This window comes from Ischnura elegans, chromosome 6 (assembly GCF_921293095.1).
Source record: "Ischnura elegans chromosome 6, ioIscEleg1.1, whole genome shotgun sequence".
NCBI lineage: Eukaryota > Metazoa > Arthropoda > Insecta > Odonata > Coenagrionidae > Ischnura > Ischnura elegans.
The window spans coordinates 85855725-85875128 of record NC_060251.1 but is presented as its reverse complement, the minus strand read 5'-3'; the positions used below and the strand labels follow the sequence as shown (position 1 = coordinate 85875128).

General features: G+C 37.0%; 1 protein-coding gene and 1 non-coding gene across 3 annotated transcripts in view; both read right to left on the bottom strand.

The window, feature by feature from the left end:
• Positions 1–7160: 7160 nt before the first annotated feature.
• The window catches only part of LOC124161094 (protein takeout-like), a 50827-nt gene continuing 38583 nt past the window's right edge, over positions 7161–19404 (bottom strand). For both annotated transcript variants that reach the window (XM_046537288.1, XM_046537287.1), the window contains exons 5-7: positions 18558–18691; positions 13251–13400; positions 7161–10622 (exon numbers count right to left, since the gene is read on the bottom strand). In XM_046537288.1, the coding sequence (XP_046393244.1) occupies positions 10468–10622; positions 13251–13400; positions 18558–18691 (439 nt within the window). In that variant the 3' untranslated portion in view covers positions 7161–10467. The remainder of the gene's footprint in view (positions 10623–13250; positions 13401–18557; positions 18692–19404) is intronic.
• Trnai-uau lies at positions 14719–14810 on the bottom strand. Its single transcript is given in 2 exon segments — positions 14719–14754; positions 14773–14810. It is a non-coding gene; the product is annotated as a tRNA-Ile (tRNA).

Below are 19404 nucleotides of genomic sequence, written 5' to 3'. Positions count from 1 at the left end.
GAAATTCTTCATAGCCTTTTCCTATCCTATCTGTCGCCGGAGTAGGCTGTACCTGCATATTCTTGTTGTTCTTTTGTTTATATAAATTTAATTATTGTTTTCTACTTGTCATATTGCTTTTTCGTCCTCTAATCATGTATTTTTACCTGGCCACTATAAAATGGCAACTATATGCTGTATGTAGTTCTCTTTCTTTGAAATAAAAAATAAATAAAAATTTGTACAGTTTCAGAGTTTATTTCAATTTTGATGTTGAGTAAGCCAAGAAGGGGGAGAAAGAGAACTTGATTTATGAAAAGAGAAGATAAACCTCATTGAGTGTGTAGGATGGGGACTGGAGAAGGCAATTAGCGAAATTTTGTGTTATGGCCTGTGTGTAACAAGCCTCTTTCGTAGATGTGAAGAGAAGTGGGCAAGATTGAAGGTGAGTGGATATAGTGAGAAAAGAACGAGGAAGTGCGAGACTTGGTGGATGAGGCTAAGAAATAAGGATATATTGGAGGCAAAGAGTGTGCATGGAGCGTGTACGTAGGAAATATGGGATGCTGAAAGAGAATTGAATTATATTTAGCTTGAAAAGAGGAACGAAGAGGGTAGGGTTCGCGATAGAATCAAATTATATTGCGTCATGCTGAAAAAAAGAAAGAAATGCTGATATGTGGAAATGGCGGCGAAAAGTAATACTTTTGTGGCACCCTCCTGTAAGCTTACCTTAACAGAGAGATTAGCTTTTAAATTGTTATCGCTGTTTAATTAGTTCCTTTGCTATTTTTAAAAGACGAATATGCCTTAAAACTCCTCGAACACAACAGCATCCATTGGTAACTTTTTCAGTACACAGCAGTGGTTGGCCTCGAATAAAATAGGCCTCACTCTAATGGATTTACAGTGATACATTCATGTTTTCTTCTTCAAAAATAGAGTTTAAAGTTATGTTATTTATAGTAGACATAAAAATACTTCTTTGTATTTAATTCTCGTTTTATGTTAAGTTACCCAGTTTCTGACTTTTTAAAATGTGACCCTTTTCCATGACATCTCTTCGAGCGACTCTCTTTTGGCTATTGGAATATAAAAATTATTGTCATAATTATTCGATAATCTTCGCTCGCCCTTTGATAATATTTTACTATTATCTGTAGTTTATAATCTTGGATCGCTTAGAAAAAACTGCATGCGGTCAAATGTCCGTACGTGGTAAACGTTTTTCTTTTGGATAGGGTTTCTATAAATAATTAATTTACGTAAGTATGTGTGTGTGCGCTCCTCCAATACACTCCTTGTACTATGAGCCATAGTTCTTCTATTTATTTTATTTCAACATTCCAAGATAAAAAAGCGTCCGAAATAATGTGGTATGTAAAGAATCTGGCAAAAGTATTCCTCACGGAATTGATAGCTAAACATAAATAGGTACCGATATTTTGTGATAATTGCAGTATTAGAGTGATTTTTGCTTGATAAAACTGTTCAAAACACTTATATTTAGCGTCAACTATCTAAAAATTGCTCACTGTGGAAAATTAAAAATAAGGCAATGCACTGCAATAAAAAGCTAAGGTGCACCAATCTATTGAATGGATGGATGTGATTTGCCATATTCCAAGTTAGAAGTTTTGACCGTACCCAAATGATTCAATTTTCATTGGTAGATACTTCCTTACTTTCGTGGTTATGTCACCAGCTATCAATTGGCCACTTTTCCGGCGGGATGTTATAAAAACCTTATAAAGCGGACGAAACGCCAGAAAAATAATTGAGTCATCCTTTCTATTTCGAATGAGAAACGATCTAAGATCTCGTATATCCCTTAAGTATTGTAGGAAGTAGCATCTTGTATTCCGCATGTCTAATGGCATCTTCTTCCGGTCCGGTCTAGGAAGTCGATTTCCCGGGACTTCCGATCCGGATGTCCTTTCTCTCCTGTTCTCGGTGTTCTAGAATACCATTTTGTATCGTAACCTCTTGATTGAATGGGAAGACTTGCAACTATTACCGGCAAATTAAGCAGAATCCGGACGCCCGCGGTGCGGTTTCGTTCTTCCGAATGCGATGTGCGTAAGGTGTTACAACATTCGGGACTTTGAGTGATGTAAATTACTTGCCGAGTCGCGAAGCCATAGTTGGAATCCCATCTAGCAACTTTCAGTTCAGTCGCCCGTATTTAGATGCATCTTGGGAGTACTTTCCCGACGAAAGATAGCTCTTCTCGTCTATATGCCTATTTTATCGACGGAAGTGCGTTCACCATTTTTTTAAATCATTTTCGATTGCAATTTTTTTTATTAATTAAAGTATTCTACCTATTAAGGGAGGTTTCCGTGGAGTACTTAGAGGCATTCCGACAGCCTCTCCTTCCATCATGTACTTCCCTCCTCAATTCACAATAAGGCCAACTCCCTTTCATTCTATCGAAAAATCCTATTCTCTTCCTTCCTCTCCATCTTTTACCCAACATTTTACCCTCTAACGTTGTTTTCAACTTCCCCTCTCCGGTAAGAACAAGCTCCATTCAAACCTTCTGTCTTCTCCGTTTCTCATATAAAAGCTGCCTCTCTTCACCCACCATGTCCTCCACTTCGTCGTTCCTCCTTCTCTCCGTCCATTTCACCCTCTCCATTCTTCTCCATACCCACATCTCCATCGCCTCCAGTCTCCTCTCGTCCTCCATCCTAAGTGTCCACGTTGCCGCACCATAAAGCGCTACAGTACAGTCCAATTGCAATAGCTTTTTTTTAAAGAGTTTGAAAAATGAACAGACCCATATTTTTCGACCCATTCCCACTTCTCGAAATATTTGCGGCAAAAAGCGACGGGCCCTTTCATGACGGGATAAGTTCATGACGTCACTGCCTCTCGCCGAGCGCATCTGTCTCAAGTGGTTCGTCGCAATGTACACTCTTTTGAGCGATTCTTTTCTGAGGTCTCCCTGAACGAATCAATGAACCCGAAATGTAATAGCGTCACCTGCTCACGGAAAAAGGGCGGCAAATTCGTTCGTTTTTTTTAATTTTAAAGTTGTGAAAAACTGGCGGAATGAGGAAGAATTGTTTTCCGACATGAATTATCTTTCCCATCCATCTACCGAATTATCTTATTAATTGCAGTTTCGGGTCCGAGTGAATGACCACATTCTTTTAAATATTTTAAACCCTTTTCACTCCTGGTTCCCAATTAATGTTTATACTTAACTAACGCAGTTTATGTTTTTCATTCCAAACTGCGAGCAACAATGTTGACAGTTATATGAGAAGGCTCCATCGTCAGTTGTAATAAATTGAAATTTTCAGTGAATGGGGAAGTAAGGGTAATGGGCATTTCTAAATTAAGTGTGCCCTTAGAGATCTAGACATATCAAATGGGAGCCTGCTTTATATGCACCTCTAGGCAGACACGTACGCAGAAATTTTTGGAAGAGCCATTTGAAAGATGAAGCGAAAGGATAGCCTTCCTCCCTGTTGAAGTTCTTCCGGTGATTTTCTCAAACGGCTATTCCAGTAGTTGGATCCAAAACGAGCAAAATTAGTGCGCCATGGCTAGCTTTATATATTAGTACTCGAAGCTATGGAGATTATTACTACCCAAAGACGAGAGCTGGAATGTGCCCGAAACTCTCGTCCGCTAACATGAGTCAACGGGGCGAGAATCAGGAAAACATTTATCTATTTATTCACTGCGGAAGCCTCCGAACCCGTTTTAAAAAACTATTTTGAAAATTTCAGAATTATGTAATATTTTGTCGTGCTATGATTTTACGTTACTTACTGGGTTTCATTACTGAGCTATTGCTATTATGCTAGCATTGATCCGACATGAATTCTGGTGTTTACAGGGATGCATTCGGTGATTATAATTTATTTCCCACCATGATTCTTCGTCTCGAAACTTTTGAGGTTGGCAACAAGCCCTTTCAATGTAAAAAGTCATTACCGTTTGATTTTTCCCATTGTGCACGTACATGTAATGCATTTTCATTTCGTACTCATTAATATTTACTTACCAACTTACAGAAACATACAAAGGATTGTCTACTTGCCGGAATGGATGCCACCACTAGCAAGGCCATTGCTAACTTCTTCCGCTGAAGGACATCCTCTCCTGACTGCAAAGTAAGATGCTGTGGATCGCGAGCCAGAATGGTAAACAATCCCAGGAGATAAAAGATAGCGATTTTAGTTTAATAGGATTTTTCCTTCTTGCTCATCATATACATCGGATGCATTTCACCTATTTTATGCATCTCCTTGACCAGTTGTCATTTCCTTTTGTTCATTATTGTGTGGTCTTCTTCTCTGTCTGCCTTGACTTGTCTTATTAGTTTATCGATTCTTTTGCCAATCAAAACGGCAATTTTTCAAATTCTCGTTATAATTTGTTTTTAGTATGCTTAATTTTTAATTGATAAACGAGGACTGTATATTTTTCGACCCATTTATTAAAATTCTTGCACTTCGTGAATTTGTCGCAATTTTTTCTGGCTCTTTGTCAAAATTTTCTCAGATCTGCCAGAAAAATTTAGCTCTTGCATAAATAATTTTCATGTTCAGTTCTCATTCATATATTTACTTTATAATATGAAACATTAGATCCACTTTGAAGCAACAAATGCTTAATGTTGCCGGTGGGCTGTCTTTAAGTATCCAATTGTAATATTCTTGGTTGGTGTAATATTCTCGGGGGATTAGGTGGGTACAGTGATAGGCTTCTCATCCCGTGGGTCGGAGATCAAATCCCGGCAGTGGCAGAGGTTTATTATGGTTTTACTGGTTTAGTGGCGTTTTTATGGGGGCACCTCAGGATCATTTCTCCGTCCGTTGGATGGGACGTTTAATAAGTCGTCCCTTTGGCGTCTTTCATAAGGAATAGGCTAATTAAAAAGCGAGGATTCTCCCCACTCCTCCTTCCCTACGTCTCCCTATTGTTGCAAACGATCTCAGCTGTCGGTCGCCTCCTGCAAGTACCATTCCTTATTAATCAGGCAAAATTTTCACTTTGTTCGTATTATTTAAAAGGTGCAGCATTCTCGACTTGAATTGCGACGTGGCGAAAGTGAAAGATTTTTATCTTTGCAAATGAATGTTTGGCCTTTTAGCACACATAAGTTTATAGGAAAGTTTATAGGAATGCTTGTTTTTTCCGTTAGTGGTGGCAGGTAAAATTTATTAGTGTGGAGGAAACTTTGAATTTCTTTTTGGGAATGTGTGAAATCATTTTACTGTATAAAATATTCACTTTCTCATGGCCCATATAACTAATGAGAACTGATTTATTAAAAAAGGCTCAAATTCAACCGCAAAAGATAGCTTGGCATACTAGAGAGCAATATATCATGGCCATATTAATACCTTGATTGGGTGTTACTCTCTAATCTTGAGACTTATTGACACTGAGAGTTCGTAATGCCAGTGTCGTTGTAATGAAATTGCCCAGTGGAATTAATGTCAATTTTATTGTTTATCGTCGGTGATACCTTCATGCACATGGAAGAGAGAATTTTCTATTATCCTCTTTTAAGCTATTCTTATGTGAGCTATAACTGAGCTATTATGATCTCGTATATAATTTTTTTCCAATTCTAATTATTTGGAGCCATATCGACGCTATAATTTTTCCTTATACAATCCTTGTAAAGAAATTCCTGTATAGGGGCACGACCTCTTTGGGGTCGTTGGCGACGATTAGCGAAACAGTAACCAGGTCACTTAACTAAATACGAGAACTCATAACATTCATATTAAGTCCTGGATGAATGGGACCAATAACACACTTCTTTCAGGCATTTGGGATTACGATCCAAGGATCCAAATAATATATACACTGCCTCATATAATTACTGTTCTATGACACTATCCTATGTCTTTAACTCCTTCTTTTCTAAGGTTTGCAATTCTTAAATTATGGCAAAAAGAGAAAAAATAATAATGGAATTATCATGAATTATATTTAAAAACAAAAAAGGTAAAAATTAATAAAATAAAAAATTACAATTTGGTGTAAAAAAGGGAAAAAAAATGAATTTCAAAATAACGATGCAGTAACGATATTAAATTATAAGAAATGATATTGAATACCATTTATTAATGTACCTTATATGCTATCCAAATCGTTCAAACAATGCCCAAAATGTACTTATTCACACAAAAAAAAAAACACAGTTCCGAAGACGCAAACATATGCGCAAATGTTTTATCGTAAACTGGCTGGTTTAAGGGAGGAAATGGGCTCACGGGCACCTTTAGCTGATGAGGGCTCAAAAGCACCGATAATCAGTTAGGAGTCTGGTTGTTTCAACGTCATTTCCACTTGGAACCATTTTTTAAAGTGAATATTCGGGTGTATGCTACGCCTAATGATGGTATTAACATTTAAAGCATATTAAATAATTTTTTTCGTTATTTATCTTCGTATATTTAGATACATAAAGCATTTTTATCCGTAAATGGCGCCTGTTATCTCACAAAGCATGTGGTATAATTAATTTATCGTGATCAAGTTTATATCCATTTCCGGGCGTCGATATGTGAATTTTTTCGGATGAACTTAGTGAGCTAGTGTAGATTTTTATTTAGTTGAATGTTGTGCATTACTGTATTCATGACTCATTATTAATTCGGTATAAGGCAGAGAATGCTGTGTAATATTGGCCATCTGATGATATCTTCATATCGTACAAGCTTCTGCTGAATAATTGACGATCTTTTTTGCTATAAGAAAATGTGGGAAATCCTCCATTGGTATTCATGTAAAAATAAGAGTTCCTCTTCACAAAATATCATGTTTTTGCTGGTTACCTTCTAATACTTCTTCATGAATTCTGTGCGGCAGACGTTTTCCTGTTTTCATTACAAAAACACGTCACATCAGTTGAAGATTCGTCGTAAAAATGTAATGGATTTGCCCTTACAGGTGAAGAACACGAAATAGATGTATCGATAAGTCACGTTCTTTCAAAATGTTGACACTTCACGATTAGAATGATTTAATGTTACACGTGTTAAATATTTTACAAAAATAGTGTGCCAAAAATCTTTGCAACTAGTAGTGTCATGGTTGTTCACCATCGTAAGTATTCGTTACCACCTTGAAGCCGATTTAAATGCATGCAGTTTTATTCCAATCTTCAAGCTGTTTAACTAAAAGGGGTAAATGATTATTGCTACTATTGGTGCAAAAACTTTTATTACAAAATAACTCCATACAAAAAGAAATACCATGATATAATTTCTGGAGTAAGTGGTTGAGCAGAATAACATAAATTTCCAAAATTATGTAAGGGATGAGACGAAAAACAAATCTGTTAGTGAAACAGACCGTATAACCGAAAAAAATATGTTTTTGACATCTATTTAAAAAATTGAATTTCTGCCCAACTAATCTTACAATCCATACATGTCTTGGTGAAATTAGATATAAACACAAAAAGTTGAGTGCATGAATGCGCAATTTCTTATTTAATTGGTGCCCTTGATGGCTATCGCGATGAATTAAGTCTTTTTGACACCTTATGTGACGGTGTCTTCATCATCGGCAAGCCATCGCGAAATGACGCATTCTCTGTCGTTAGTGATGGCAATAAATAGGCGAAAATGAGTAGATACACAAAAGTGCGGTGCTATATGCGATATTTGTCGCACTGTGTTGCTGCACTGGGTTGCAGCGGTGGAATATTTAACCTCCTCTTTCTGAGGGTGCCACTTGATAGCACTCGCGTGCAGAAGGAAAATAACTGTGCTCTCATTAACATCGGATATACAATTCCAAAAATACGCTATAGATCACAACCGTGTTTTGATACTCTTTGAGCGACACAGCCAAGGTCTGATGATTTTGTCACATAATTCTTCTCGAGGTAAACCTACGTTCTTAATTTAGTTTTTTTTGGTATTAGCTCATCTATTTGGGGTCAACGCTAATTTGAGGAAATATGTGATGTTTTCTCTCTAGTGAAGAGATGGAAGTTTTGGTTTTGCTCGTGTAAGCGATACTGTGTCAGTGACAGTGATAAAATTCTGACATTGAGGACAATTACGGGAACACAGGATTATCGTAAAAGAATGGTTTCATTAATTTATAGTATGTTAGGAGGGATTGGGTGGCAGAGATTTTTTCAGAGGCTGCTCTATCCCTATTTGAGTGCCTTGAGGAGGGTAATCCAAGAGCAGCACTCGGTCTGTCGGACGGGACGTTAAGCCGTAGTCTCTTTGGCGACTTTCGTTTGACAGAATGGGTTTCTCTCATGTTGACGATTTTTGAAATTTACTAAATATGTATAACAACGGTTTGAAATGAAAAATTCGATTAATAAATAACATTAACTGTAGGCAATTTTGTTTGCAATGAAACCATAATGGCACCATTCTTTTATGATAACTCTGTATAGGGCCATAGTACTCGATCAATGTGTTTGGACGGAAACAGATCTTTGTGGCGTCAAATGTGCGGTGCTTTATGCGATATTTGTCGCACTGTGCTGCTCTTCTTCAACAAAATCTTCGAAGAAAAATTGTGGTTACAGCGGTGGATTTATCATCCTCCAATTTCTGAGGGAGCAGCTTGATACCGTATCGCTAGAATGAGCTAAATATAAGGATTTGGCTTTTCTGTTTCTTAATAAGAAACGGCAAACATCAAGTTGCCATCAGATATTATAGTCTCACTCACAATCGTGATGGTGAAGTCATAAGGAAATAAATTTTTGCGGAGGATTTCACTAGTGCTTGAAAATGAATGCAGAATGTTTTTATGTTCTTTCATGGCATATTGAGGTACCGAAACAGCGTTGAAAAATGAACAGTAGGGTCGGTATTAATGAATTATCGGTGCTTATTTATTCCTTCTGCTTACTGAAGCCGCGCGAAGAAAATCATTCTGTTTTTTGCCATCGTTGTCTTTCTAGGACAGAGGATATATCTTATTTTCTCCCTAATATTGGATAATTCGCAATGAATATGCGTTAAAAAGCAAATACTTTATTTTAGCGGGGGAAAATTTGATTTAACTTACATTTTTAAAATAGTGAGTTCTTTCGATATTAGGAAGCAGTGTCAGGCAGCGAAGTATGGAGATTACTTTATGAATGTATTTATAACAAGCATTTTTCTTCAATTCTAGTGGAATATTTTTCAAATGCCATTTCAATACATTTTACTTGAAATAATGTAATTCTTTTCCAACGCACTGCAAATTGTGGTGAGGTGGCTAAGTTATATTCATATCATTTTTGTCTGTCATATTTTTTAAAAAATCAACCGTCATTATTGATATCAGTTTTTATCGAAACTAAAATTATATTCTGAATTTCATCTTAAGGTATTCTACGTATAGACTGGTGCCGTCATAAACGTTTGTAATTTTTCTACGGCATTAAAAAATATAGCTCATAAATTCAAAAAACAAATGACAGGCGATAGATCCTCAGTAAAAGTGCAGCCACTGAATATTTTTTTAACGTTTGAAATGTTCCACGTGTTTGAGGCCGAATGATTTTTGCAGACGAACAATTATTTCTTGAATGGAGGCACATTTGTGCTGACATGACCAAAATCTAATCATGAATTTCTATTCAAAGCGCCAAAGAATTCTTTCAAGCAACGGAACCTGACGTATTGATAGGGAAAGCCCTAGTAAATGAAATTGCTCTTTTATGCAGAGTAATGCTTAATATGTAGTTTGGACAGCTTTGGCATCATCAAGTCGTGTGTCTTGACTCAATAATATACATAATAGATGAAGAGATATGATATCAAGTATACATTTCCCTTTGGTTAATTCAGTTAATTTTATCTGATCCATTACTATTGAACGCTTTTACCATGCAGTGATTACTACCATGATTTTGGTTTTCATGCATTATAACTTTTCCAATTATTTTCCGCTGTTTTCTGTCGGTCCGAAAACTTTCCTAGGAACATTTTAGATTTTCGTGTAAGCAATAAACTTTGGTTTTTGTTCTGACCGTATGGGGTTCACCTCTGATGTCAATAATTTCTGTTGGAAATCTCGTATGTGGAACAAACACGAAATAGTAATAACTAAAAATTCTCTCGGCTTTAATCGGCTTATGCGTGGCAAGAGTTCGCTGGATTTCAGTCTTTGGAATGACATTTAGTACTTGGAAGATTTAAATTGCCCCATTCCGTCATTCACAGTTGCTTACCTTTGTTCTTACCGACTGTGAGCAAAGTTTTCTCTTAAACCTAAGTTTACCTAACCTTAATGGTACACTTGAGTTTAACATTGATGATTTTCTTAAAGAAAGTGTGACGTCAACCTTATCTTATGCCGAACGCTCTAAAGAGTAGTTTAGTGCTGATGAAGTGGTCTGTGAGTGCATGCTCGGTGTAAGTCCCTGGGTGCAGTTTCTTTCGTTGCGCTGCGCGCCATCTTTCCCTCTCTGACGTCACCACTTCTGTCCATCCACGTGTCTTGTCAGTCTGTCAGTTCAAGGGTTGGAGGGAGGCGACCGGTTCACTTCTCGGGGAAGAGCTCCTTGTAGGTGAAGGTGAGGGTGATTCTGTTGGCGATGGCCGTGAACAGGTCGGCCAGTGTGTCCTCCAGAACTGGACTGATCTCCTCCAGGAATATCTTGGAGTTCTCGTTGATGATGCGGTTCGTGGCTGGGCCTATAGTTGGAAGAAGAAGGGATTTTCTCATTTTTCTTGGTTGAAGCTCTCTCGAGCTGTTGGTGATGTTTTTTCGGGTGTACTCCACGTAATACTTGCCCTTTTTTTCGACGTTACAAGGCCGTTTTTGGTCACTTTTTCTTTAGGGTGAATCACACGATCATTTTTTTTTCGTAATTTTCGCGTGCTCATTTCACTTGGAAATGATCGTATTTACCGATTACTGTATTCAAGATGATTCCCATATCTTTTTTCATCACCTGGCACGTCGCTTTTTCCGTCTCTGAAACCGTCACTTCAACCTCATATCAGCCAATCAGAACTTAATGGCCGAGTAGAGCGATTGCAGCGCAACGTTCGACAATCGTAAGAACGCGAGGAGGTTGTAAATATCTGGTGGCGCTGTTTTCGGTTTTTTAGCGTGGTAAAACTTCCGCCATTTTGATTTGACAATTTTTGGTCTCCGACTGATATTTTGAGGTGGCTAAGTTTTGTTCTGAAAATGAACTACATTCAGTGAAAAATGATACCATAATCATTAGTATTTCGCCGGTGATTGTCATCGAATTTTTCTAATCATTCGCGATCCTACTATTAATGTATTAGCTCTATGTCTGTTAGCCACTTTGTTGGTGGGGATAGTCTAAAAATATACATTATTACACTAATTGTTAGATTTCCGTTGGCTGTAATAAATTTAAACACCGGTATAAGTGCAGGTAAATGGCTAGCGTACTCTCGTAAAATTTTATTTTCAGCTGAGCTGGTTGTAGAACGTAACCGTTGTGACTGATACAAATTTTTCCCTGGGAAAAGATGTTTGAGTCATTAATTCGCGAAGCCTGCCAATGAAGTAAGAAAAAAAGGTTTACATTGTGGGTGACATAGGTTATTTTAATGTATTGACGAGTTATGACCAAAATTTTCACCAAATAGTAAGCATTGACCCTTATGGGATTGTCAAAGTGGGCATGGCTTGTCCTACCCAAGCACCCCCATTCCAGCCACACTTTGCTCCACGCTCGAAACCAGTGGTGCCCCCTCCAGATGTTTAAAACCTCCTTGTAAGAACGAAATAGGCAAACATGAACGAATAGCTCTGAGAACGTCGAAAGTGACGAACGGAGTGATGGAAAGAGTGAGGGAAATAATGACCGTGTGATTCAGGCTTTAGGAAATAAGGATGGTTTTTCCATGGTGGGTATTTATAGGGGTTTATGTAGTTAAGGAGTTGATGAAATCTTCACAGGAAAATAGCCGGGTAATGATGGTCATTACTGCCAACGTTTCGATGGCCTTCTCTGCCATCGTCTTCAGGGCGAATGGCAGAGAAGGCCATCAGTGCGAATCAGGCTTAGACGATGGCAGAGAAGGCCATCGAAACGTTGGCAGCAATGACCATCATTACCCGGCTGATTTCCCGTGAAGATTTCATCAACAGCATTCGCCGGGAAAGCACCAAATTCTTCTAGTTAAGGAGGTTGAAAGGGGAGGTGGTAAAAGAGTTGCCATTAAAAATTTTTTTTACAAAAATTAAATGACAACTCAAATGATGTTGCAACCTTTTTCTTCTGAGACAATAATAATCACTTATACTCTTAAGCGCTTTATTTCATCCCCTCCATTCAAAATGGCTCTCTCTCTGATAATCCTCTGTTTACTCCTCATCACCATAGCTCCCTCAACTCCAAAACATCATTTTGAAATAAATATAAATATGCATAAAAAAAACAATTTAAACATCAGTGCAAAATTAATTACCCAAACATCATGGAGACGACGTTACACTTCCCTTTCAACCTCCTTCCCTCCATGAATCCTTATAAATACCTTCCCACGGAAAAAATATTCTTATTCCCAAAGAAAAAGTGACCAGCAATTGCCACGAAACGTCGAGCAACAAACGCGGGGAAAGCCCGAAAAAACATCACCAACAGAATTTTCTCACGAATGCATTTTAAATGGTAGTGACGATAGATATTCATTTCGGGGGGACCCGAGCCCCCTCCCTCATATTGACCCCTGATTAGGAACTCAAAACGTTCGTTTGGCCCCAGTGTAGGTAGACAAACTTTCATCATCATAGGTAACCGAGGTTACCATGGTGATGAGAGCCGATTTCGCCTGGTGAATCAGTGTTAGAGGAGTTGTTTATATCTTCATCCAGTTCTTTGCATGGCTCATCGTTGGACGAACAATTCTTGTGGCATAACTCTACACATCCCAATAATGTATCATTAGTTTTTTATGCAACTACTTTGAATGCTAGAACAGATTCTTATTATTTTGATTTCCTACATATCTTGAACGCCTAATAATTTAAAAGTTATGCAAACGTATCTTCATAATAGGATCGTATTAGAACGTATCTTACGGTAGTGTAGGCAGATGGTTGAAAAAATTGGATCACGTGTAACTTAGTAATAATTTGCTCGATTATAATAACTTGAAAACAGGCTCAGCAAAGATTATTTTGGTAAGATAAAATCTTCAGAAAATAGGACGTATAGCAACAAGAATTCTATTCAGTTAATGTTTAAATTTCAGTTTCGGTATACTGATGCTAATTTACTTTCTTTCCATTTATTTTGTCCTATTTTGCTGCCGGGAATGATTCAAGATACTTACCAAGAATGGGGTCTCCGTCGAACAGGTTTGACAAGCTGATTTCCGTCTTGCCCACATTAATTTTCATTTGCATCTTCTCCAGTTCCAAATACTCCTCACCGTCCTTCTTAATCTTCTTCCCGGGCATGTGGACGTCCGCTGCATACTGGGCTATTGGGAAGTTTTCGGAAAGAAGAATTATTATTAGTCACGTAAGACGTGAAGCTATTCGTGATCGTGACACATAATTCCAAAAAAGTTACACATTAGAATTCCTAAAACCATTGTGAGAATGTCTTTGTTTAGGGTATAACCCTTGGAAGGGTTATAATATTGACCTATGCGATATATATGTAAATTTATTTGTCTTGTGGAGTTTTATCTAAGGCTATCCCGCACTTTATTCATACATCACCTATTAAAGCATAATTATTGGTAGGGTTGTAATACTGACCACTGTTATATATATACATAAATTTATTTGTCTCATGGAGTTTAATCAACTGCTATCCCGAATTTTATGCATATATGGACATTTTTACTTATTGAAAGGAGGATATCTTTATTCATATGTGATAGTTATAGTCCATTCGGAATATATTTTGTGGATTCCGAGATAAATTCAAATCTAATTGAATAATTCTTCCTCTCTGAAGTTTTCACAGATAACGAGAAGTATATTTATGACCCAAAGAGGTGAATTTTGAACAATGAAGCCTCGACAGTGATGTATTCTCCCCTTTCGAGGTGGCCTTCATCTCTGAGGGAGTGTTTTCAGTTTTTGAATATCATTTTCTGACGGCTACTTCATCAGCTGGATATATGAATATTTGAGAACACTTCTAGGACGTCTTTGAGTCTCACAAGGATAGTCGTATCGTTAGACACATTTCCATGCTAGGTACCCTTCATTATGTTAATGCGAACAATTATTAACTTACGCTAAATGAGCTCTCACGGTCTCTACTGACTCACACGCATGGGACGAGCGGTTTCTGCAGCGCCAAGTCGTGAGGGTGACCTCGACCTTGTCTCATTCTCAGAATTGGGACGCAAATAGTCCTTCGTCAGGAAACCGCGTTACGTTTTGAACGTTGTAAACAAAACAAAACAGATTTGATCGATCACATTGCTCTAACGAAGGTCCATCCTTCTCGATATTTTGTGTTGGGAGTACTTGTTTATGACATTGTGTTTATACTTAGTTTACATGTTATGTACTCGATTTCCCTCGCTGTTTGACTTAAATGCCAATAATAAGCTTCTCCGCACAGTTCGAATTCCTCATTTCCATCGATTTTCGACCCCAAAAAGGTGAAGGAAGCTGGAAAAATATATAGAAAATTTAGTTTCTGAGATCTTGTCTTAGGGTTTCCGACGATTTTAGAATGGTTCGATTTTAGCTTCGATTTTAGGCTCCCAGTCTAATTCGTTTAACATTTGCGTTAAGCTTACTCGACACCCGTTGCAGTTCTTGACGAAAAAAAATTGCTCCAGGTGAGGCTCGAACTCACAACCCCGGCATAGCTCACGACCACTGTCTTATAAGTACCGTGCGCTAACCAATTGCGCCACTGGAGCGGTGATGTAATGGAATGGGTTGCCTCTACTTTGCCATTTCTTGTTGTACCCCAAACATTTGTGTGAATCGGTTAGTCAGTGGTGGGAAGAGAGTTTTATTGAATATAGTTGTACTATAGCATATACTAGTTTTGTGTTTATTCTTTGTTTTTACGCTATCATTTTGCAATGTCCTGGTTATTAAGACTGGCCTGTTTTCAATAGTTGTCTGCGTTCAAAATTTGTAATTTTTTCCTCAATAATTTTTTTATATCTTTTGAATTAGAGGTAAATTTTTACTTGGGACTACTTTATATATACGGGAAATTTCAAGATGACTGCGTAAATTTCAATGAAGCCCTACATCACGTAAAAGGATCTTACACGAATAGTCGAGAGGAATTGACGCGTCCTTAAAAAATGTATTCTCCATAAAATTTACGTATCTCTATAGGAAGGATCGTCAAGTCTTCTTGGGCAGGATTTTTAACTATGTAAGAATGAGCTATGATACTTGGAATATAGGATTATACTCTTGATTTGCGGCCACATCATATGAAATAGAGGGGTAAATTATTTTTAGGAAGTATATTCTAGATTTTTTTTGCGTAAATATAAAAAAATCGTGTTTGCACTCCTTACGATTTTACTATGTACTCCGTGGTTAATTTTCCTAAGGTCATATTCACCAGTTTTCTTTTAATATTATAGATGTGAATACTATATTTAACGTGCGATGCAAATTGCACTATTACATTGTGCACTACAGTGCGTAAGTAGTGACACTAACAACAAGTGATTTTTTGTAGCGACTCGGAGGATGGTGAGTTCAACGTCTTGCGGAGTCCGATAGACCTCCAATCATTTCATTTGTCTTGCTACTAATATTAAATCGAGCGCTGCCATTGGAAAATTTTGGTGATTTATACGGCGTTTGTAACTACGGTGTCATTGAGGACTCTTCGGATACTGATCCCCTGAGCGCCACAAATGAAACTTTTAAAAGTATTTTAATTAAAAATTATGTTGAAATCATAGCTTTCTTTCATGTAATTATCTTCCATTAAGTAAGTTTACAATAATGCTACCGTTTTGTAACTTTAATTTCTACGCCAAAACCAAAAAGGCCTTTTATAGCTTTAGGCTGGTCCTTTATTGTATTTTATTTTAAGTGTTTTCGGCCAAAATGTGCCGCACCATTTAATCATGAATACGTCATCCATTAGCATGATTGAATTATTTAACGAACGATATTGGAAAATTCAAGGAAATAAACTAGATCAAATGGCATTATCTACTGATTTAGTCTGAATCAAGTGGAAGATTTACTGTTCTAAGACCAGTGGTAAATAATATTTTAATTACCCATTCACGTTGCTTGAAGATAGCATTTCCGTTTGCAATGCGACTACAGTTTTCTTGTGGCACAAATTCAAGAGACGATAAATACAAACACATGTTTGTTGGATAGTCGAACTGTCTTATTTTGCAGTAAAAGTGTCAGCTATATTAAAAGTGGCTGAAAGATTCTATTAGAAAAAAGAGGAAACCTACGTGAGGCTAAAACTGACTTTTTTTTTCAGACATTGGTATGGAATGTTGCTTGCTGAAAAAGAATCCCCGCCGTTTAGTTCAGGTTTAAATTCTCACTTTTAAAGTCTTTTAGTTTATTGAAAGACTACTAATCATATACCATTCACTATTGAATCTATTTTTGTTATCTCATTTATTATAAAAAACTCCTGGAATGAAATACTATACGAAAAAATAATGAGCATTTGTATGGTATTTACTTTTGCTAGTTGCTTAGCATGGAGGTAAATTGTTTGCATAGATCTTGGTCAACATTTCCTTAAAATAGTTATAAGAATATATGGAAAACGCGATTCGAAAAAGAGATTTAAAAATAGTGGTTTATATTTTAGGTGTCTAGATAAGGTGTCTAGGTTCTCTGATTCATTGAAGACGCAAATAAATATGCGCCTGTCGCTAGATGATTCATTCGCTCGCCCCGCCCAAATTCTGGTCACTGCTTTTCGTGGTGCACCACCTTCTCTGAGGTGACCGATAAGTCGTTTGTCGTTGGCCTTTATCGCGGATTCAGGTCGAAGAGTTGAGGTCATACCTTCGGAAAATATCACAGTTTATTCTTTTGTGCGATACGACCTCGTGCTGAATATTATAGAAATTTTGTGAAATGGCTCAAACACCTTTGCAAGTTAGCAATGGTTCCCGCGTTGAATAATTGTTGGCATCGAATGCGAATTCATCCAGCTGACGTCATTGTTAAAGAGGAATGATGCTTATTATATATTTTTATAAAATAGTATGGAAATGGTTGCGAATTACTGTTTTTTCGTGTGCAGCTGGGGGTCATTTCCGGAAGCTTTCATTGATAAATTTATAAATTAAATTCAGGTAAAGTCCCAAAAGTATTTTTGATTCAGTTTAAGTTAAAATGCTTTTTATGTTTAGATTCGTCCACTGCAAAACGGCAATTACTCATCTTCACAGTAAGGTCTATCTTCAACCGCAACAGTCTTCTTGTAATAGAAAAATCATCTCTAATTAATGTACCAAAAAAATTATTTTGCCAACGGAGAGAACCAATTTCAGGCTAAAACTACAGTTTTTTGAATTGGCAGATATGGGGATGGAATTTTTTGTTGTAAAAAATTGATAGTGACGGATTTCGTTTAAATGCCAGGATGATATGAAACATTTTGGCCTACCTCAGAGTTGAAGTTTATTTTATTTGGGAGTGTTTCGAAAAACAAAAGCGATGATTTCATAAATTATGTCATATAAATGAGCCCCTCAATTTTGAAAATGATTTGCACTATGTTTTATTACCTCCATTAATATTATAGACTGGGCTTTTCCTACTAGCTGCCCCCCCCCAGTCGCAAAAATCGCAAATCGCCTCTAAGGAAAATCAGGACTGGATCGAAATAAAATTTTTCAACAAATTTTCTTTAAACCCTCGAAAGATAATATTAGCAAAGACATGTAACTTAAATATTATTTTCAAGCATTTAATTTTAAAAACTAATAAAGCGCTATTATAATTTTCTGAAAATACTGGTTTTATTCACCTTTTCCATGCTAAAATGTTACTTGTTACCAATGTTACCATGCTAAAAACTTGATCGCCCATGCCTTGCCCCCCCCCCCCAGACGCCCTTGCTTCTCAGCGCTGTGTATTAACAATTGACACTTGGCAATAATTTAATTAAATTACCAAAATGTCAGAAAAATAGTTTGGTGTACCCATATTCCGAGCTTCATGCTTTGAAGGCGTAGATCGCAATTGCTTTCTAATTTCATTGTTATTGTTGGCCATGAAAAATTGGAAGAATACTTGCAAATTGTAGAAGCTCGATCACAGATTTCTTTTTTTTTATCCAGGTAACTTTATCGTTTAAATTTTACTTAAATATCATTCTCTTACTCTGAAAAATTTTTTCGCCATTTAATTCACATAATTTATTAAAAAATAATAGAATGAATTTTCTGATTGATCTCTTGTCATATTTGTAGACTTGTTCTTGTGGAGTATATTTCTTAATTTTTTTATTATCTTAAAAACTAATAAAAAAATAAAATTCGAAAATTTAAAAATTAATTACCGAATTGTTGGCGGTATCTATACTTTTAATGCATAAAAAAGTAGCAGTCTATACTCCAAGAACAAGTTAAGAAAATAATGGCAAATCAATTGCGTATCAATAAATTGGTATATGGATGAAATCTTTCATGTTCACTTACTGAAGTTCCCGCTGATCTTTCCATTTCCACGGATGGGCAACAGGAGGATGTTGACATCCAATTTGTATTCACCTTCGAAGTGCAAATGCGGCAGCAGCAGCTTGAAGTCGAACACGTTCCGCGTCAGGTCCGCCCTTTGTTTTTGCGTCGGTCCACCAGGTGGAAGCACCGAGGGGAGAGAACAATTGGAATCGTTAATAACATGCATGACGTTCATTACGTAGTGATGCTAGGCGTGACCTAATGACGGGGTGTAGGGCGGGTATCATATTGGGATCCTATTGAATAACATACCACACCGAGTAATAAAACCGGGCAGAGCGACACCTGTGCGTATTAATTGAAGAAATGTAAGAATTTACTCGTTATGCTAACAAATGACTGGTTTGAATAAATTATTGAGGTCAAACTAAAACTTAAATATTTAATTTATATAACTCGGAAGAGGATTGCTGTGATACGAATATTTCTTTATCTTTGTAAGGCTCTGGGGTGGTTTTCTCCCCATTATTCCCCCATTGTTACGCCACTAATGCTCAGGGTGTATATATGTAAAAGGACGCTCAAGGAAGCTGAAAAGTAATCATATCTGAGGCCAAAATTGACACCCCTATATTGAGTATAATTTTAGAAATTCCAATCGAAAAAACATCCGAATACGTAATACGGGGTTTTGTCTTTTCAATCTTGATCGAATGAATAGCTGCCGAAAAACGCTTTTGATGTGATGGCGAGATTATAAAAATACTGAAAGTGTCTAGAATGTCATCAGTGAAACGGAAATATAATTCTGGCAATAAATATACAGAATTTAATCTATCGCAAACATGCGTTAAGCTGACTAGAA